We start from the raw sequence: 22,406 nt of genomic DNA, 5'->3' as shown, positions 1-22,406 counted from the left end.
AAGTGATTTCTTGATTGAACACGTCTGGAGGTAATCAGGCTTTGGTGTGATCAGTGAAAATTGTGATTAGCTACAATTAATTCATGATTTAACAGGGGAGGTTCTTTTCCACACAGGGCCAGGAAACTTGGAATATTTATTTTTCCTTAATAAATGAAATCACCATTTAAAACAGCATTTTAAGTTCACTTCGGTTATATTTGTCTATTTACATTTGTTTGATGATCGTAAACATTAAAGTGGGGAAACGATCCAAAAATATAAGAATTTGAGAAGGGGGCTAATACTTTGAAGTTAAGGGTACTATAATTTTTGTCCAGGCCTGTTTGAGTTTTTTTTAATTAATTTTTTTAATAATACTGTTGAACCACAATTCAAAAGTAATGTCTTGATTTTCATTGCTTCTGTTACATTGTTTATTTTGTCAGATTCAAGTTATTTATGTGACCACTGATTTTTTTCTTTCATTAACAAAGGGGTACCAACTATTTTATCCACGTGTGTTCACTTTATCCTTCCTGTCCTGTGAATGTTTACACATTATATTCAATAAAAAAAATACAAAAACAATTTTTTTTGTATTAGTTTATGCAGACTGTTTATCCTTGTGATTTAGATGATCAGACCACATTTCATTACCAATTTATGCAGAAATGTAAGAAATTCCAAAGGGTTTACAGACTTTTTCGTCCCACTGTAATCATTTAATCTGCTGAGAGCAGTGTAAAGCTCAGCGCTGACTTCTTCTCCTGCAGGTGGCAGAAGCCAATATTGAGAACGGCACCGTTTAAGAAAATGAAAACTGGAAATTGAAGCCGATTGAATACAGATTTTTACATTACTTTTTTAAAAAGCTTACTGTCACAACATTCTGAATACTGATTTATTTTTTTATTTTTATCAAAGGTCTTCTCTTAACAGAACTTGTTACTTATGAAATCGATATGAAAATGTATAAATTGGTCCATTTTTAATTGCATCTATCTAATAGAAATTCTGCAACGATTCAGAAAATTACAATAGTATACATAATGTTAATTTGGTGTTATCACTCACTCTCTGGTCACTGGTTGTTCTATTTGGCACATGACCAAGAAGTCTATAATGGAAATGCGACGTAGGGTGTCCTGGTGCTAACTGCACGCGTGGACACCCTTATGCTTGAACATGGTGTTCGTTATGGACAATCCGTGGTGAGCACAAAAGTCCAATAACAGAACACCACCAGGGTTCTGATCGGCGTTCCTCCCAATCACGCCCCTTCCAGGTCTCACTGTCATTGCCCACATGAGCATTGAAGTCCCCCAGCAAAACGATGGAGTCCCCAGCAAGAGCGCTCTCCACCCCGCCCTCCAAGGACTCCAAAAAGGGTGAGCACTCTTAACTGCTGTTTGGTGCATAGGCACAAACAACAGTCAGGACCTTTCCCCCTACCTGAAGGCGGAGGGAGGCTACCCTCTCGTCCACTGGTGTGAACCCCAATGTACAGGTGCTGAGCTGGGGGGCAATAAGTATGCCTACACCTCGCCGCCTCTCACCGTGGGCAACTCCAGAGTGAAAGCGAGTCCAACCCCTTTCAAGAGGACTGGTACTAGAGCCCAAGCTGTGTGATTAGTCGGACTCTGGCTCCTTCCCTGCCAGAGAGGTGACATTCCACATCCCTAGAGCCAGCTTCTGTAGCCAGGGATCGGATCGCCAAGGTCCCCGCCTTCGGCCGCCACCCAGCTCACACTGCACCCGACCCCTATGGCCCCTCCCACAGGTGATGAGCCCATGGGAACGGGGACCCACGTTACACTTTCGGGCCAATGGGCCTGCCTTCGAGCTCCACCTCCAGGCCTGGCTCCAGAAACGGGCCCTGGTGACCAGCGTCCTGTCAAGGGAAACTTACATCCATTTATTTTATTAATCATAGGGTTTTTTGGAGCCGTGCTTTATCTGGTCCCTCACTTCGGACCTGTTTGCCATGGGTGACCCAACCAGAGGCATGACGCCCCAGAGAGCTTAGCTCCTCGGATCATTGGGACATATAAACCCCTCCACCACGATAAGGTGACGGCTCAAGGAGGGGGAAAATAAAAGTGGCCACACAAAATATGGACACCTTTGGCAAGATTTGGGCATTTTTCACTTGTGTGTACTCGTTGCTAGTGGTTCAGACATTAATGGTTGTGTGCGCATTTATTTTGAGGGGACAGTAAATTTACACTGTTATGCAAGCTATGTACTGACTACATTGTAGCCAAGTTGTTTGTCAGTGCTATCCCATGAAAATATTTAATAACATATTTACAAAAATGTGAGGGGTGTACTCTTGTGAGATGCTCTATGTATCAAGTAGAATGTTAATGTATAATGAAATGCTGGACCCCTATTATAATGTCAATTTATACAGCTTTGTCAATTAACATTTGCCACAAACAACACATTTTACTTGCCAAATTGTAATACTATAAAGTGTTGATGTGCGCACGCGCGCGTGTGTGTGTGTGTGTGTGTGTGTGTGTGTGTGTGTGTGTGTGTGTCAGTCTTTGAACCAGGTGGTGCTCTGGGATAAGATTGTTCTCCGAGGTGAAAACAACAAACTGAACCTCAGAAACACAAAATCAAAATACTTCTTCTTTGATGATGGAAACGGTCTCAGGTAAGGTTTACTGTACTTGAGGTGGTGGTTCTCTGGGTCCCAACTTTTCTGAGACTGACACAAAGTAAAAAATGCTGTCCACATTATAAATTGTTTTTAGAAATAATAATGTCCTCCGGGCCAAAGAGGTAAAAGACCATCGAGATTGATATTGGTGCAAAGTTCAAAAGCCAGCATCTGTGAGGGTATGGGGTTGTGTTAGTCCCCATGGCATGGCTAACTTATACATCTATGAAGGCACGATTAATGCTGAAAGGGGTACACAGGTTTTGGAGTAACATATGGTGCCATCCAAGCAAACTCTGGTCCTCAGTTCCCAAAGGCCTATTGAGTGTTGTTAAAAGGAAAGGTCTTGTAACAGAGTGGCAAACATGCCTCGGTACCATCTTTTTTGGAATTTGTTACAGGCATCAATGTCAATGCTTTTTATCGTGCCAATGTCATTCTGAATAAAATTCAATTGTGTCCATTTGATTATAAGTTGAGTTACGCATATCATTTTCCTGGATAGGTCCCTTCTAGTTTTTTACCTGTAATAGTCACTTTCTGGCCTCTTGCCCGAAGATAGCTGAGATAGGCTCCAGCACGCCCGTGACCCCAGTGAGGGTAAGCGGTACAGAAAATGGATGGATGGATAATATCTTTTCTTTTGTATTTTTGTACAACTTTAAACCATAGTTCCAAAGGGAATTAAATAATTGAATCGAGTTTTTCCTGTATTTTCTGATAAATGTCTTTGTCCCCAATATTTGTTGATTAATTGACACGTAAACTTTGCCACTGCACAATGACGGTTATAGCTTATAGTCGACTATGCCAGTCGTGTGTTTTTGACACTGAAATCAAAGTTGGATTCACGTAGTACATAGAAGTAGTGGTGCCTCAAGCATGTGGGAACATTTCAATAAAAATGAGACTGGTAAGCAAGGTCAACTGCAAAATATGCAAGTCTATCCTGAAATATAAGAAAAGCACAAGTTCTCTCTGTATACGAACCTGTTTTCAGACTGTTAACGTTAGCTGACGAGCTGTAAATCCTCACCACCAAATGCCCTCTTGTAACAGGTATGGTATCTGTGCCATCAGATTTTGAATTTGAATTACAAACTTTTTTTTTTTCTTTTTTTTTTTACCATCAAAATATTGAATGTACTTTTCAGTTTAAAAAATGCAGCATGTTTTGCTGCAAATTTTACATTCAATTGTCAAATACTCCATGTATTCAGTTGCAAATTTAAACAATTTCAAGTATTTATTTGTTTATTTTTACATAAATTTGGGCTTCCAAAAATTAGAATACTATGACGAAATCAGCCAAAAACCTGCAGGCCATAAATGTCTTAAACTGTGAGTGTTACACACTAATCATCTACTAAACTCAAAGCACCTGCACACGTTTCCCCAAGTCTCATTAAATTGCTTCAGTTTGGTTCAATTGGCTCAGTTGGGTTCAATATGGGGAAGACTGCAGACTTGACAACTGGCCAGAAGACCATCATTGATACCCTCCATAGGATGGGTAAGCCACAAAAGTTCATAGCTAAGGCGGCTGGCTGTTCACAGAGTGCTGTGTCCAAGCTGTGTCTTAACTGAAACAGCATTTTAGCGTTTTGTGACATTAATACGTTAGGTTCATGGCTGTGGATTTATGAGTTTAGACCGCCTAACTAGGATTAAGACAAATACAATTTGGACTACTACAAATTTTGGAAATGTTCGATTTGTTCAAACTAAAATGAAGAAACCTCGAAAGAAAAATATTTCCTTTATCTCCCTTCACCCTCCTCCATCTGGGTATGTGATGATGATCCATTTTACTCTTATACCTCTCTGGCCACATTTGCGACTAAAGTTTTGCCACTTATGGATCATCAGATTGGCCATATGTCTCACAGTGACTACACTGAGTAAAAAGCACACTGTGTCACTTTCATTTACGGATGTGGTAATTTGTTTTCATCAGTTTCGTCGTCTCTTCATTATGAAGTAGGTTCATGTTTATCCTCCATAGTGTTTGACATTTTATGTTGTTTATACGTGGTATCAAATGTACCAGAAACATCATGCAATGGGATCCGATCCCGGAGAGATTCACTGCTGTTTTTCCATAAAACATATCTATCTGTGTCTGTCGCTGTCTCTCGCTCTCCATCTGTCTCTCCATCCATCCATTCATTCATTCATTAATTTTCTTCCGCTTATCCGAGGTCGGGTCGCGAGGGCAGTAGCTTTAGCAGGGAAGCCCAGACTTCCCTTTCCCAAGCCACTTCATTCAGCTCTTCCAGGGGGATCCTGAGGTGTTCCCAGGCCAGCGCGTCCCTGGGGTTTCCTCCCGGTGGGATGTGCCCGGAACACCTCAACAGGGAGGGGTCCAGGAGGTATCCTAATCAGATGCCTGAGCCACCTCATCTGGCTTCTCTCAATGTGGCAGAGCAGCGGCTTTACTCTGAGCCCCTCCCGGATGACTTGAGTTCTCACCCTATTCCTAAGGGAAAGCCCGGACACCCTGCGGAGGAAAATAATTTTGGCCGCTTGTATCCGGGATCTTGTTCTTTCGGTCACGACCCACAGCTTGTGACCATAGGTGATTGTAGGAACGTAGATGGACCGGTAAATTGAGAGGTTCGCTTTTCGGCTTAGCTCTTTCTTCACCACAACGGACCAATACGAAGTCCGCATCACTGCATACGCTACACCGATCCGCCTGTCGATCTCCCATTCCATTCTTCCCTCACTTGTGAACAAGACCCCAAGATACTTGAATTCCTCCACTTGGGGCAAGATCTCATCCCCGACCCGGAGAGGGCACACCACCCTTTTCCGACTGAGGACCATGGTCTCAGATTTGGAGGTGCTGATTCTCATACCAGCCGCTTCACACTTGGCCTTTAACCGTTCCAATGAGAGTTGCAGATCACGGCTTGATGAAGCCATCAGAACCACATCATCTGCAAAAAGCAGAGATGCAATACAAAGGCCACCAAACCGGACCCTCTCTTCGCCTCGGCTGCGCCTAGAAATTCTCTCCATAAAAGTTATGAACAGAATCGGTGACAAAGGGCAGCCTTGGCAGAATCCAACCCTCACCGAAAACGAGTTTGACTTGCTGCCAGCGATGCGGACCAAACTCTGACAGCGGTCGTACAGGGACCGAACAGCCCATATAAGTGTGTGTGTGTGTGTGGGGGGGGGGTCAGTAACCCATACTCCTGAAGCACCCCCCACAGGACTCTTCGAGTGACATGGTCGAACGCCTTCTCCAAGTCCACAAAACACATGTAGACTGATTGGGCGCCGTCGAAGACCCTGCCGTTGGTGTAGTCCACTATTCCACGGCCAAGACGAAATCCACACTGCTCCTCCTGAATCTGAGATTCGACTTCCCGACGGACCCTCCTCTCCAACACCTCTGAATAGACCTTACCAGGGAGGCTGAGGAGTGTGATCCCCCTGTAGGTCGAACACCCACTCCGGTCCCCCTTTTTTAGAAGGAATGCCAATCACAGAGGCACTGTCCCCAATGTCCATGCGATGTTGCACAGGCGTGTCAAACAGGACAGCCCTACAACATCCAGAGCCTTTAGGAACTCCGGATGAATCTCATACACCCCCGGGGCCTTGACACCAAGGAGCTTTTTAACCACCTCGGTGACTTCAACCCCAGAGATAGGAGAGCCCGCCTCAGAAACCCCAGACTCTGCTTCCTCATGGGAAGGCGTGTCGGTGGAATTGAGGAGGTCTTCGAAGTATTCTCCCCACCAACTCACAACATCCCGAGTCGAGGTCAGCAGCGCCCCATCCCCACTATACACAGTGTTGATGGTGCACTGCTTTCCCCTCCTGAGACGCTGGATGGTGGACCGGAATTTTCTCGAAGCCGTCCGGAAGTCGTTCTCCATGGCCTAACTGAACTCCTCCCACGCCGAGTTCTTGGTTCTTGCCTTAGCGACCACCAAAGCTGCATTCTGCTTGGCCAGCCGGTACCCATCAGCTGCCTCAGGAGTCTCACAGGCCAAAAAGGCTGAATATAACTCCTTTAGCTTGACGGCATCCCTCAAGGTCCACCAACGGGTTCAGGGATTGCCCCCACAACAGGCACCGACCACCTTACGGCCACGGCTCTGGTCGGCAATGCGTCAGCAATGGAGGCGTGGAACATGGTCCACTCGGACTCAATGTCCCCTGCCTCCCCTGAGACAAGGGTGAACTTTTGGCGGAGGTGGGAGTTGAAACTCCTTCTGACAGGGGATTCTGCCCAACGTTCCCAGCAGACCCTCATGATATGTTTGGGCCTGCCAGGTCGGACCGGGATCTTCACCCACCATCGGAGCCAACTCACCACCAGGTGGTGATCAGTTGACAGCTCCGCCCCACTCTTCACCAGAGTGTCCAAGACATGCGGCAGCAAGTCCGATTACATGACCACAAAGTTGATCACCGATCTGCGACCTAGGGTGTCCTGGTGCCAAGTAAGGACACCCTTATGCTTGAACATGGTGTTCATTATGGACAATCCGTGATGAGCACAGAAGTCCAATAACAGAACACCACTCGGGTTCTGATCGGGGGGTAGCATTCCTCCCAATCACGCCTTTCAAGGTCTCACTGTCATTGCCCACACATGCGCATTGATGTTCCCCAGAGGAATGATGGAGTCCCCAGCGGGAATGCTCTCCAGCAACCCCTCCAAAGACTCCAAAAAGGGTGGGTATTCTAAATTGCTGTTTGGTGCATATGCAAAAACAACAGTCAAGACCCGTGCCCCCCCCACCCGAAGGCGGAGGGAGGCTCCCCTCCTGTCCACCGGGGTGAACCCAAACATAGAGGCGTATACCCACACTTGCTCGTCGCCTCTCACCGTGGGCAACTCCAGAGTGGAAGACAGTCTCTCAAGAGGACTGGTACCAGAGCCCAAGCCGTGTGTGGAGGCGAGCCCGACTATATCTAGTCAGAACTTCTCGACCTCACATATCAGCTCGGGCTCCTTCCCTGCCAGAAAGGTGAGATTCCACATCCCTAGAGCCAGCTTTTGTAGCCGGGGATCGGATACCCGCCTCCGGCCACCGGCCAGCTCACATTGCACCCAACCCCTATGGCCCCTCCCACAGGTGGTGAGTCCATGGGAAGGGGGACCCAGGTTACCCTATTGAGCTATGCCCGGCAGGGTCCCATGGGTGCAGGCCCGGCCACCAGGCGCTCGGCTTCGAGCCCCACCTCCAGGCCTGGCTCCAAAGGGGGGCCAGGTGACTGGGCATAAAGCCCCAGACAACACCTTGGATCATTGGGACACACAAACCCCCTCCACCACCATATATATAAAAAATATATACACACACACACACACACACACACACACACACACAGTGGGTACGGAAAGTATTCAGACCCCCTTAAATTTTTCACTTTTGTTATACTGCAGCCATTCGCTTGTTTTTTCCCTAATTAATGGACACACAGCACCTCATATTGATAGGAAAAAACAATAATTGTTGAAATATTTGCAGATTTATTAAAAATGAAAACTGAAATATCACACAGCCATAAGTATTAAGACCCTTTTTGCTCAGTATTAAGTAGAAGCACCCTTTTGAGCTGATACAGCCATGAGTCTTGATGGGAATGAGTTTTTCACACCTGGATTTGGGGATCCTTTGCCCTCCCCCTTGCAGATCCTCTCCAGTTCTGTCAGGTTGGATGGTGAACATTGGTGGAGAGCCATTTTCAGGTCCCTCCAGAGATGCTCAAATGGGTTTAAGTAGGGGCTCTGGCTGGGCCATTCAAGACCAGTCACGGAGTTGTTCTGAGGCCACTCCTTCGTTATTTTAGCTGTGTGCTTTGGGTCATTGTCTTGTTTGAAGATGAACCTTCGGCCCAGTCTGAGGTCCTGAGCACTGGAGAAGGTTTTCGTCCAGGATATCCCTGTACTTTGCCCCATTCATCTTTCCTTCGATTGCAACTAGTCGTCCCGTCCCTGCAGCTGAAAAACACCCCCACAGCATGATGCTGTCATCACCATGCTTCACTGTTGGGACTGTATTGGACAGGTGATGAGCAGTGCCCGGTATTCTCCACACATCCCCCTGAGAATTAAGGCCAAAAAGTTCTATCTAGGTCTCATCAGACCAGCAAATCTTATTTCTCACCATTTAGGAGTCCTTCAGGTGTTTTTGTTGAGCAAGCTCCATGCGGGCTTTCGTGTGTCTTGCACTGAGGAGAGGCTTCTGTCGGGCCACTCTGCCATAAAGCCCCGACTGGTGGAAGGCTGCAGTGATCTTTGGGTTCTTCTTTACCTCCCTCACCAAGGTTCTTCTCCCCTGATTGCTCAATTTGGCCAGACGGACAGTTCTAGGAAGGGTTCTGGTTGTCCCAATTGTCTTCCATTTAAGGATTACGGAGCCCACTGTGCTCTTATGAACTTTAACTGCAGCAGAATTGTTTTTGTAACCTTCCCCAGTTCTGTGCCTTGCCACAATTCTGTCTCTGAGCTCTTCAGGCAGTTCCTTTGACCTCATGATTCTCATTTGCTCTGACATGCACTGTGAGTTGTAAGGTCTTATATTGACAGGTGTGTGGCTTTCCTCATCAAGTCCAATGAGTATAATCAAACACACCTGGACTCCAATGAATGTGTTGAACCAGCTCAAGGATGATCAGAAGAAATGGACAGCACCCCAGTTAAATACATGTCACAGCTAAGGGTCTGAATACTTATGGCTGTGTGATATTTCAGTTTTTCTTTTTTAATAAATCTGCCAAGATTTCAACAATTCTTTTTTTTTTCCTGTGAATATGGGGTGCTGTGTGTACCTTGAGGAAAAAATGAACTTCAATGATTTTAGCAAATGACTGCAATATAACAGGGGGTCTGAATACTTTCCGTACCCACTGTAGGTAGATAAGCCTGCCCTGCTGACCGTCGTACGTACGTGGCGGCCGTGTTGGGAAGGTCGTCGTTACCATGAAGGGAACGGTGCGCTACTCTTGTTTACATTTAGATGAACAAAAACAACAGCTTTCATGTATTGTAGTGTTTGTCTGGCACTGTCTGGCCAAACGTCAGTATTTCAGCTCACTTACAACTTGAGAAAACACCATGCAGTAAATTGCAGATGTTTTGTTGTAGTTTTGACTGCATGCACACACACACATCATCATCAGAATTTGCACATTCACATATTATTTTATATTTTTTTTGTGCTGATGTTCATGCTGTGGTATAAAAAATTAGAATTTACTCACTATTTAATAGTAAGTAATAATTTCACTTTGTACTCTTCCTCGAGTCATTTTTTGGAGGACTACTTTTTACTTGGACAATATTTGTCTCCTCTACCCACCTCTGGAGCGGACATCCTCCATTGCTAGGTCTTACGTTTAAGCAACATTTTTGTTCATCAGATCAGTTAGTGTCGTATTTGTTGCACTGACTGGTCTTTTGTATTTTTACGTTGAGGTGCTGTGGGTCGTGGCCCTGGTTGTGGTCCCAAGCGGAACCGCGAAGCACACGTAACATCGGCGACGAGTAGCTAATATATCCTTCATTAATTAGGAAATCCGGCTACCATTATCTAATTAGTTTACGGATGTTAAAGTTAAATGTATTAAGCGACGGAGCGATGTTAGGGATTATGTCTCAACACAGAATGAACTAACCTCAAATTCAGAAATGGGCAATAAAAACTGAAAAATATTGTACTTAATATTTTACTGGAGGATGCATTTGGGATTAGCCATTGAAGTTGGTAATAGTGAAAAATGAAGTGAAACAGACAATTGTTTTTGTCAATTTTGTTTCCCAGAATGATAGTGCGTAAAGAGAAGGATGCTATTCATGTGTCACAGCTTGAAGCAGGCATCAGGTGCAGGTGGAGAGGGGCCTGGCTCAAGTTGTAGGGCAAAACAAAAAAGCAAAGAAATTAGGCAAATTTAATTATAATCTTAAATGTGTACGTCAATATGTACTTGTGCGGTGTAAATAAATGTTTTTCTGCATGAAGAAAATGTATTTTGCCTTAATGTACAATCCCAATTCCAATGAAGTGGGGACGTTGTGTTAAACATAAATAAAAACAGAATACAATGATTTGCAAATCATGTTCACCCTATATTTAATTGAATACACTACAAAGACAAGATATTTAATGTTCAAACTGATAAACTTTATTGTTTTAAGCAAATAAACATTAACTTAGAATTTTGTTGCTGCAACACGTTCCAAAAAAGCTGGCACAGGGTCATGTTTACCATTGTGTTACATCACCTTTTCTTTTAACAACATTCAATAAACGTTTGGGAACTGAGGACACTAATTATTGAAGCTTTGTAGGTGGAATTCTTTCCCATTCTTGCTGGATGTACAGCTTCAGCTGTTCAACAGTCCGGGGTCTCCGTTGTTGTATTTTACGCTTCATAATGCACCACACATTTTCAATGGGAGACAGGTCTGGACTGTCAGTATCCGCACTCTTTTACTACAAAGCCACACTGTTGTAACATGTGCAGAATGTGCTTTGGCATTGTCTTGCTGAAATCAGCAGGGGCGTCCATGAAAAAGACGTTGCTTGGATGCCAGCATATGTTTCTCCAAAACCTGTATGTACCTTTCAGCATTAATGGTGCCTTCACAGATGTGTAAGTTACCCATGCCATTGGCACTAACATAGCCCCATACCATCACAGATGCTGGGTTTTGAACTTTACGTCCATAACAGTCCATCCGGATGGTTCTTTTCCTCTTTGGCCCGGAGGACACGACGTCCAAAAAGAATTTGAAATGTGGACTCGTCGGATCACAGAACACTTTTCCACTTTGCATCAGTCCATCTTAGATGAGCTTGGGCCCAGAGAAGCCGGTGGTGTTTCTGGGTATTGTTGATAAATGGCTTTTACTTTGCTTGGTAGAGTTTCAAGTTGCACTTACGGATGTAGCGCCGAACTGTATTTACTGACATTGGTTTTTTGAAGAGTTCCTCAGCCCATGTGGTGATATCCTTTACATATTGATGTCGGTTTTTGATGCAGTGCCGCCCGAGGGATCGAAGGTCACGGGCATTCAATGTTGGTTTTCGGCCTCGCCGCTTACATGCAGTGATTTCTCCTGATTCTCTGAACCTTTTGATGATATTATTGACCGTAGATAATGAAATCCCGAAATTCCTTGAAATTGTGCGTTGAGGAACATTGTCCTTAAACTGTTCGACTATTTTCAGTTTGAACATTAAATATCTTATCTTTGTAGTGTATTCAATTAAAGATAGGTTGAACATGATTTCCAAATCATTGTATTCTGTTTTCATTTTTGTTTAACACAACGTCATAACTTCTTTGGAATTGGGGTTGTACTCTTCAGAGTCTTCCAGATTGCTTAATTTGTTAAAATCAAAACAATTCTCTGCGGGGGCCCAGGGGATGCCCCCAAACCCCCCCCCCCTACATTTTTTTGGGGTCACCTTTTTCATGTCTTTGTTTTACTTTTACTTGAGTCACATTATTGTCAAGTAACTACTCTTATTTGAGTACATTTGGCTCCTCTACCCACCTCTGAAGTGGATATCCTCTCTTGCTACTCTTATGTTTAAGCAACATTTTTGCTCATCAGATCAGCCAGTCTCGTATTTGTTGCACTGGTCTTTTGTATTTTCGTGTTGCGGTGCTGCGGGTCATGGCCCTGGTTGTGGTCCCAGCGGAACCGCAAAGCACACGTAACATCGGCGACAAGAGTTGATCCGCTAGTACGTCTTGTATTAATTAGGAAACGCAGCTACAATTATGTAATTAGTTTACGGATGTTAATGTTAAATGTATTAAGCGACGCAGCAATGTTAGGGATTATGTCACAACACAGAATGAACTAACCTCAAATTCAGAAAAGGACAATAAAAGCAGAAAAATATTGTACCTAATACCTAATAAATCCTCGAGGATGCATTTGGGATTAGTCTTTGAAGTTGTTAATAGTGAAAAATGAAGTGAAACAGACAATGATTTTACTCAATTCTTTTCCAAAATGAGAGTGCTTAAAGAGGAGGATGCTATTCATGTGGCACAGCTTGAAGCAGGCATCAGGTGCAGGTGAAAATGGGCCTGGCTCAAGTTGGAGGCCAGAAGAAAAAAGCAAAGAAATTAGGCAAATTTAATTTAAATTTAGTTTAATTGTACACATTGTACATATGTATTGTTAAATACGTTTTTCTGCTTGAAGAATTATTATTATTTTTAATTTTTTTGCCTTATTGTACTGTACAGGTCTGTTTTTGACTGATTGGAGAGGACAGTCAAGCAAGGATGTGTCCGTTTGTTTGTGGATGTATACCCTGACAATCATGAGTTGCGTGTTTTGTGTCACAGTCGATAACTGACATTATTTCTATATCTGTCATCCAGGGCCAACAAGAACATCACTCTGACGCTGTCATGGAATGTCGTTCCCAACGCTGGAATACTGCCGCTTGTAGCTGGGAGTGGATACACCAGTCTTCCCTTTCCTGATAAATATGAGACTCCCAAGAGCTATTAGAGTGAAACAAAATTAGTATTTTAGAATTTACAGCACAGGCTTCACTCACAGGCTTTTTACAAGAGAAGTACAGATAATGGGTTAACTAATTCATTTAAGTTTTGGTATAAAAAAAAAGAGAGAGAACGGAATTGTTTTGAACCTTTAACATCTTATGCATGTATTGGCAAAATAATAATTAAGAAAGCAATCTTGTCTTTGTGTTGTTGTTTTTTTTAATTACAAGGAAGAAACCTATATCTATATACAAAAAGGTTTTGAAAAAGGTAATGGGTGAGAGGAAAGAGGGTCTGAGAAGAGGGAGTGAGGAATGGAGACGGAGGGGGAGACTGCCAGCTGTCCTGATGCTCTTTGCAAGCCGAACCACAAAAAAAAAACACGTAAGGAAGTTTCTTCAGTCAGATCAAGTAAATTTCCACGCGAGAAAGTTCACACCGAACATCCAGCAGCCAGCTCCATCATTATTGATACAGACCAAACTTGCTGTTCTACACAGGATATCCAGCTTTGCAAAGAGGACACACTGAGTCATGGAACAATGATAATACACATTAAAGAATAGATTAAACCCTATAAAGGTTAATAAGTCCGTCCATCTTCAACACGGCTTATCCTGGTTAGGGTCGCGGGGCGCTGGAGCCTATCCCAGCTGACTTCGGGCGAAAGGCGGACTACGCCCTGAACTGGTCGGCAGTCAGTTGCAGGGCACATTTCGACACGGACAACCATTCGCACCCACATTCACACCGTCACTGAGTGGGAACTGAACCCACGCAGCCTGCAACCAAAGTCAGGCGAGTGTACCACTACACCATCAGTGACCATTTTGTAAGTAGTTTTGTCAATTCATAACATCTCATGCACAGACTAAAGGGTACAAGCTTTGGTGTTAGACAAATTGAAAATTGGTTATGTATAGTAAGTGTTAATATACTTTCCTGAATCCCATTGGGGCAGAGGGTATACTATGGATTGATCGTCCAGCCAAAGCATAAAATTTTGGCACACAGAACACTTGAGTCACCCCCTCCCTAAGCAGTCACCTTACCGTATCGGAGAGGTCTGTGTCCCAATGATCTGAGGCGCCAAGATGTCTGGGGCTTTACGCACCTGGAAAAGTCACCTACGGCAAACAGGTCCTAGGTAAGAGGCCAGACAAAGCATGGTGGTGTTATTTGATCTGACTTCTGTGCTCATCACGGATAATCCATAACGTACACCATGCTCAAGCATAAGGGTGTCCACACGTGCACGTGGAACCAGGATACCCTGGGTCGCAGTTCAATGATTGACTTTGTGGTCGTGTCATCGGACTTGCGGCCGCATGTCTTGGACACTCGGGTGAAGAGAGGGGCGGAGCTGCCAACTGATCACCACTTGGTGGTGAGGTGGCTCCGATGTTGCGGGAAGATGCCGGTCCGACCTGGCAGGCCCAAACGTATTGTGAGGGTCTGCTGGGAACGTCTGTCAGAATCTCCTGTCAGAAGGAGTTTCAACTCCCATCTCCGGCAGAACTTCACCCACGTGCCGGAGGAGTTGGGGGACATTGAGTCGGAGAGGACCATGTTCCGCGCCTCCATTGCTGAGGCAGCCGACTGGAGCTGTGGCCATAAGGTGGTCGATACCTGTTGTGATGGCAATCCCCAAACCCGTTGGTGTACACCAACGTTGAGGGATGCCGTCAAGCTGAAGAAGGAGTCCTATCCAGCATGTTTGGCCTGTGGGACTCCTGAGGCAGCTGATGGGTACCGGCTGGCCAAGCGGAATGCAGCTTTGGTGGTCTCTGAGGCAAAAAATCGGGCATGGGAGGAGTTCGGTGAGACCATGGAGCTCTTCCAGATGGCTTCAAGGAAATTCTGGTCCACCATCCGGCATCTCAGGAGGGGGAAGTAGTGCACCATCAACACTTTTTTTGTTTTTGTCCTGTTCGGCTGTTAGGTCAAGCAGAATGGAGGATCTGTATCCCTTTTATGCCAGAACAGTTTTACTGTGTCACAGTTTTTAAGATGCTGCTGTGGTTTCCTAGTATTATAATTCATGTTTGAGAATCAGAATCGATCAGTCGAACAGAACAACATTTCTAAAGGTGAGAGAGAAATGAAGACAAAAGACAAAGCACTAATTATAAACCGGATGAGAAAAGTAAACACATATTCACAACAATGAAACATTAGATATGAGTGTTGCATGGGGCTGTAGTTCTACACCCTGTGAGGGAAGGATAGGACAAGCTAGAACACGCTCTAACCAGTCATCTACCGTGCCGCCTTATTTAAAACACCTAGATGTAAATTCCATGAAATGAAAGCTAGAATTCTGAACTTTTGCCTCATATTCATCGTTTGATGTGAAACCCAAATGTCTTCAGTATACAACAAAAACAAAGGAATTGACCTTGCCGTTCAAATACGTTTGGAGGGGACTGTACCTCCGCAGGGTGTCCAGCCAAAAGATTGGGTGAGAAGCTCGGTCATCAGGAGGGGCTCAGAGTAAAGCCGCTGCTCCTCCCCATAGAGAGGAGCCAGAGGAGGTGACTGGGGCATCTGGTTAGGATGCCCCCTGGACGCCTCCCTGCTGTTTCCGCTGAAGAGACTATGGGCCCTCTTCGGATTCTCGTTTCTGCTTCAGAACTTCCCTCTCTTTCCTATCCGACCATAATGAACCGCAATTCAAAACAACAAAATGCCCAGGAAAGGTGCCTCAATGCCACCTTTATCATAGGTTACACCTGAGCAACCTTAATGAAAGGAAAAGACATTCTGTATAATACCCACAATCCTTTCCGGCAGCCATATTTTAAGCAACAGGCCACTGACGAAGTTTTCACTACACGAAGATGCTCGGGAGCACTTAAATAATTGAACAATGTTGAAAAACAGCAAACCCCACAGGAGGATCATCATTATTTGCTAGTATTGGAAAACATAGACTGCAAGAATGTCAAACTCTCAAAACTCTCATTTATTTCTACAAGCCTAAAACGCCATACTCTTTCATCCATCCACTTATCCTCACTAGGGTCTGCAGGGCACATACAGTATAAACAAACAACTAGTCACACTCGCATTCACACCTATGGGCAATTCAGAGTCTTCAATTAACCTACCATGCATGTTTTTTGGAATGTGGGAGGAAACGGGAGTGCCCGGAGAAAACCCAAGGAGGCACTGGGAGAACATGCAAACTCCAAAGAGGGGAGGCCGGATTTGAACCTGGGTCCTCCGAACTGTGAGATGTGCTAACCAGTTGTCCACCGCCATGCATAACTGCTTCAAGAACCCAATAATCGCAACCACCTGAATGGCTTGGTGGGAAAGGTCTACAAACTACTGTAGCGCGTTGTAACAGACACGCCGTTAACCAGATGGCACCCAGCAACCCCAATCTCGTGCTGTTCCGCATAGCTGCCTCGGCTGCACCGCTGAGCCCGTCTGCGTACAAGACACATCTAAGGAAAGCCCGGTCCACTTATCAAAGCAGAAGCACGGGAGACTCAACTTCTGACACGGACGCGAAATGAATTACCAGCCAGTCTGAAGAGTCTCACCAACAAAAACACATTTTTGGGACACTGGCTTGATGAACAAAAAGGTGAGAAACCCGCTGTTTGGTGGTTCTCCATGAAGCCACATGGACATTTGTTCCTTTTGTCTGGGACACGAGCGACGCCCACAGGCAGTGGAAAGCTACTGCAACTTCAGGGGAACTAATCACAATCTGCACCGATGTATGATATTTTAAGAACTTTGCATGAACATTCCCAGTGTTACCATCACAACAGTGCCGCGAGTGATTGTATTTCTGCACATTTGAATGTCTGATGTCAAATCTGTATGTCAACTGAACCAGATGAGATGTTTCAAATGCGACATTGCAAATATTAGTTTTCTCAACAACCACATACAATTGAAATATTCATTACAGGATGTGCCCATGATGGTGCAGAGATGGAAACTGGTCTCGTTATCTGAAATCCAATAATTAATATTTTATCCCAGTGGTTGTAAACCACAAAATAATCCTAGGATGGAAAAGTAACATTAAGCGGCGGCCTATCTTCCCTTTTGGCCCCTGGAGGGGTGGAACCACACTGTTAATTTTGTCTCATTTCTTTTTCTTTTCCTTTCTCCCTTTTCCACCAAATCCACCTGTTCCTCGTGCGGATCGGAGTGGCCAAACGTTTGGGAGATTGACCAGCCTGCCTAAATTGTGTTCCACGTACGTAAATCCAATTTGCAGTCCACGGAAGTACAGATGAGTGCGTATTTGGGTTTAAATGAATGAGAACAGGAACCCCCAGCTATGTGCATTGTCACCGCACGCTCATTCCACCCTCACATAAATTCAGTCTCCTCCTACCAATGTTTGTCTGCCATTTTTTTTGCTTTCTCCCTGCATTGTTCCCCTGTAGATTCCCCTGTTAGATCGCATTCAAATTTTCTATACAAAGTTTGGGTTTGGTAAAAGACCTCTGGTTATCGAGAACTCATCTAATTCTTGTAGCAACCTTCAGATTACGAGACATAGAGGTTTTCGTTACTTTGTCCTAAGGTTTTACACATCTAAAAAGAGAGGTGGTGTCCCTTATCATCCATCCATTTTCCGAGCCGCTTCTCCTCACTAGGGTCGTAGGAGTGCTGCAGCCTATCCCAGCTATCATCGGGCAGGAGGCGGGGTAACACCCTGAACTGGTCGCCAGCCAATCGCAGGGCACACAGAAACAAACAACCATTCGCACTCACATTCACATTTACGGGCATTTTAGAGTTGTCAATTAACCCAGCATGCATGTTTTGGGGATGTGGGAGGGAAGCGGAGTGCCCGGAGAAAAGCCACACAGGCACGGGGAGAACATGCAAACTCCTCACAGGCGGGGCCGGGGATTGAACCCCTGTCCTCAGAACTGTGAGGCAGACGCTCGTCCACCGTGCCGTCCCTTATCAAGATAAAATAATGTTATTTTAATGCTGAAACTTAAAATCACGCTTCCGGCGTATTCTTTTCTCCTAAATTAATTACGTTTTTATCCAAACCCATATACGCTACGGCGTATTGGCGTTGGATGAAATGTACTTTATTTAAGAAATGAATACGTCGAAGGTGAATGCCTGCGTTCACTTCCGGGTTAGTTTGATTTACGGTTTAACGTCACAATTAAACTATATGTCTCGTAAAGGGCACCACGTCTCTTTTTTTATGTGTAAAATTTAATGTCTCAAAATCTGAAGGTTGTTACAGTAATGAAATACGAGTACTCGATCCCAGAGGCCTCTTGTCGCACACAAACAATACAGGTAGTGGAATTTTATATATAAATTTTAAAAAAAAACTACAGGGAAGCAATGCAGAGAAAAGAAAAAGAAGCTACAGGTAAACATTCGTAAAGCAGGTCGAACTTGTGATGTAGGTGTGAAGTGAGGATGTACGATAAGCAATGCATAGAGCTGGGATTCCTGTTGCCGTTAATTTAAACCCAAATATGCACCAATCTGTACCTTAATAGACCGCACGTTGGATTTACGTTGCATGGAACACAATTTAGGCCAGGCTGGTCGATCTCCGGTTGCTTGGCCGTTCCGGGTCAAGGAACAGATGGATTTGACAAAAAAAGAAGGAGGGGGGAAGCAAAAGAAGAGCTTCGAGTGTGGGGCGGCTGGAGCCATTGGGTGGCGCTTGGTCGCCAGGCAGTCGGCGCAGACGTGCGCCGCCCAATTCCTTCCCAACGGAGCTATGTCCGTAAGCACGAAAGTGTACCTCGGTGCCCTGGCAGGGTGCCCTGCGATGCGGGAAGGTCACCTCATGGTGAGAGGTGGGGCTTCCTGGCTGAGCCAGGTTCTTCGGGAAGGTGAACGAGCGAGCGAGCCCCAGGACAAAAGGGCTCCGGCCTTTTATGCCCAGCAGCAGACCAAAAGGGAGATAGACCGCGCCTCTTAGTATTAACTTTCCTCCTAGGATTATTTATGGTTTTAAACCAGTGGGAATAAAAGATTAATTATTGGATCTAAGATAATGAAACCGGTTCCCATCTTGGCGTTGTCACGCACACACCCTGTTTAATCTCTGTAATTAGTGTTTCAATTTTATGTAGTTGCTGAGAGCATTTATCATTTGTGTTGTGTGGGGTGAAACATCTCATCCGGTTCAGTTGACAAACAGATTTGACATCAGACGTTCCAATTCGAAGAAATACAATCACTAGTGACATTGGTGTGGTGGTAAAGACTGCGAGCATTCGTGCAAAGTTCTTAAAATTTTACACATTCAAATTCGGTGAAGACTGTGGTACAGCTTGCGGCTGGCAGTAACTCTCAACCGCCAGTGGATGTCGCTGGTGTTCCATCCATTGTCCCAGAGGTCCTGAGTTGCAGTTCAAAGGAGCAAATGGTCCTTTTGTAGTTTTTTCTTGGTATGCAGGACCAGCTGATTTTTGGGTCCTGCACACCACCGGGGTCTTTGATGACTGGAAGGCCAGGTTTCTCCGGGAACTGTTAATTAATTTAAAGTCCACATAAGATAAATTAGGTGTGTGACCGACTGTCTCAGCGGGGGAGAAGGTGGGAATGCAGAACTATCAGAGGTTGGGGGCATCTGGTTGATGGTGTGTGTCCACCAAAATCCATTTCGAAAGCTTTAGGATTACAGCGAGCCATAGGGAGAGCCATTATCCTCACATGGAGAAAACAGTTGTGAACCTTTCCACGAGTGGCCGGCCTACAAAGATTACCCCAAGAGAAGAGCAATGACTCATCCAGGAGGCCACAAAGGAACTCAGGACAACTTCTAAAGAACTGCAGGCCTCCCTTGCCTCAGTTAAGGTCAGTGTTCATGACACAACAATAAGGAAGAGACTGGGCAAAAATGGCATCCATGGCAGAGTTCCAAGGCGAAATCCACTGCTGACCAAAAAGAACATAAAGGCTCGTCTTACTTTTGCAAAGAAAACATTTGAATTATTCCCAAGACTTTTGGGAGACTATTATATGGATTGACAAGATGAAAATGGTGGTGTAATAATCTTGGGCTGCTTCTCCTTCAGGACCTAAATTCTGCTCTTTATCACAAAATCCTGAAGGAGAATTTTCAGCCATCAGTTTGTGACCTCAAGCTGAAGCACACTTGGGTTCTGCAGCAGGATAACGATACAAAACACATCAACTTCTGAATGGCTTAAAAAAACAATGAAGGTTTTTGATTGGCCTAGTCCAGACTTGAATCCAATTGAAATTCAGAGACATGACCTTAAAAAAGCTGTTCGTGCCTAAAAACCCCTCCATTTTTGCTGCATTCAAACAATTCTGCAAGGAAGACTGGGTCAAAATATCTCCACAGAGATGTGAGGAGCTCCAGTTATGCCAGTTCTAGAAAACTCTTGATTTCAGTTGTTGCTGCTGATGATGGCCCAACCAGTTATTAGGTTTAGGGGGCCCTTAATTTTTCACACAGGGCCAGGTAATTTTGAATAGTTTTTTTTTAATAATAAACAAAATCACCATTTAAAAACAGCATTTAAAGTTCACTTGTATAATATTTGTCTGATATTTACATTTGTTTCATGATGTTAAACATTAAAGTGGGGAAACTAGACTAAAAGAGAAGGCGGCCGACTTTTTCATGGCCCTGTATTTTGAACTGCAGGATTCAATTTTCCCCAAGATTGTACAAACGTGGTGCAAACATAATAACCTCCCAAATACTGTAAATATAGCGGACACGCCATTCAAATCATTGCGTAACTTTCAGAAAGTTGCAGTCAATATGACAATCTTGGCACACTGGAAGCGCTCGTCAGTAATTTAACTAGGGACCTTGTCCCGGGCTATGCAGAGTCTGTAAAAAATGCTGGCCTTGAAGTAATCGATGACAACATCGCACAACTTATGACTGACGCCGAGCACAAAACCTTAAAAGATGAAGGATCTCCCTCGAACGCTTGGGTGCCTGGTGCTGAACTCAAATGGAGCGACTGCGAGGACGCTCTGGTGAAACGCAGACTGGAGGCTGAACAGCATAAACATGTCCAGTTAACTGCACAATTGAAAGACACCACCGTGCGCTTAAACTTGGCTGAGCCAGCCTCCTTGATGTTGAAATGCAATATGATAATGCGGTGGCTCGGATAGCCGACCTCACTGCCGCTGCTGAGGCTGCACAGTTGGCGTCTAAAGACAGCGGCAAATTACACTATGACGATGATAAACCAACCCGAGCCCCTATCTCGAGCGAAATAACTTGTGGAGGTCAACATAACCAGCTACAAGACGCTTATGCCGAGATTGTCCACTTAAAAGCTAAATTGGTAGAATTAGCCGATCGACGGTCTAATGACCAAGTGCTTGAATTACGGACCGAACATCAGCGAGCAACTCTTCTGCTGCGTCAAGCTTCCGGTGCCATCCAGCGGCTCACTGAACGCACCAAAACGCTCAAAGCAGTACGTTCCAAAGAGATGAAACAGTCCGACGAGCTCAAGACACAGATGGCAGTCCGGGAGACGGAGCTGTCCCGCCTCCAGCAACAGCTCCGGGACCAAGAGGATAAGTTAATCCATGTCAGGCGTGAACTACAATCAGCTCGACAGGTGTCCGCAGACTATCTAACTCATCCCATTGCTCCGGCCCCTGTTACAGACAGCCTGGGCCCCTCCCTCGCCAGAAGGGAGGGGCCCAGATAAATCAAAAATCATGGAATGACCGCAACTCTAATTTGCGTCAAACTTACATGTCGAAACAGGGTACACGCAGCGACCAGCCTAAATCTGACTCATCTAATCGACTTTGAGAACTTGACACGTTTCTCTGCCATCTTGTCCAACCACCGCACGAAGAGCTCTACGGCCCCAATGTTGCTGGTGGCATTAATTTGCATGACACCCGACACACGACGTCATCCTGGCCTTGTGGGCTGACAAATTGGCAATTTCTCAGGGACTGTTTGCGCCCTGAACCTGCAATGGAACCATCGCTCATTAACTCACTGCTTCCTAGTAGTCCCCAATTTGCCGCATAAAACTTACGTAGGCGCGGATATACTTATCCGACTGGCTGTTCAAGTTAACTTCCCTATTTGACTGGTCACGCACGCTAACCGGTCCACATGCGTTCTTTTAACCTTCGCCGGAGTTTAACGACCTGGGTTTGTCGCTGTACACCACACCCCTCCTTGACTCTTCCCGGACAACCGTGCTGCAAATTCACAACCGCACACGGAACGACATCCACATCCCCGGATCTACTAGGCTTAGACACT

General features: G+C 45.0%; 1 protein-coding gene across 1 annotated transcript in view; it reads left to right on the top strand.

Annotated features, from left to right (window-relative positions):
• The window catches only part of spcs3 (signal peptidase complex subunit 3), a 43,373-nt gene extending 30,023 nt beyond the window's left edge, over window positions 1-13,350 (top strand). The window contains exons 4-5 of the mRNA XM_061678505.1: window positions 2,529-2,644; window positions 13,028-13,350. Coding sequence (XP_061534489.1) covers window positions 2,529-2,644; window positions 13,028-13,160 — 249 coding nt within the window. The 3' untranslated portion in view covers window positions 13,161-13,350. The remainder of the gene's footprint in view (window positions 1-2,528; window positions 2,645-13,027) is intronic.
• The last annotated feature ends 9,056 nt before the right edge of the window (window positions 13,351-22,406 follow it).

Source organism: Phycodurus eques, chromosome 6 (genome assembly GCF_024500275.1).
Source record: "Phycodurus eques isolate BA_2022a chromosome 6, UOR_Pequ_1.1, whole genome shotgun sequence".
Taxonomy (NCBI): Eukaryota; Metazoa; Chordata; class Actinopteri; order Syngnathiformes; family Syngnathidae; genus Phycodurus; species Phycodurus eques.
Note: the sequence above shows the minus strand (reverse complement) of the source record. Positions and strands in the feature narration are given on the sequence as shown.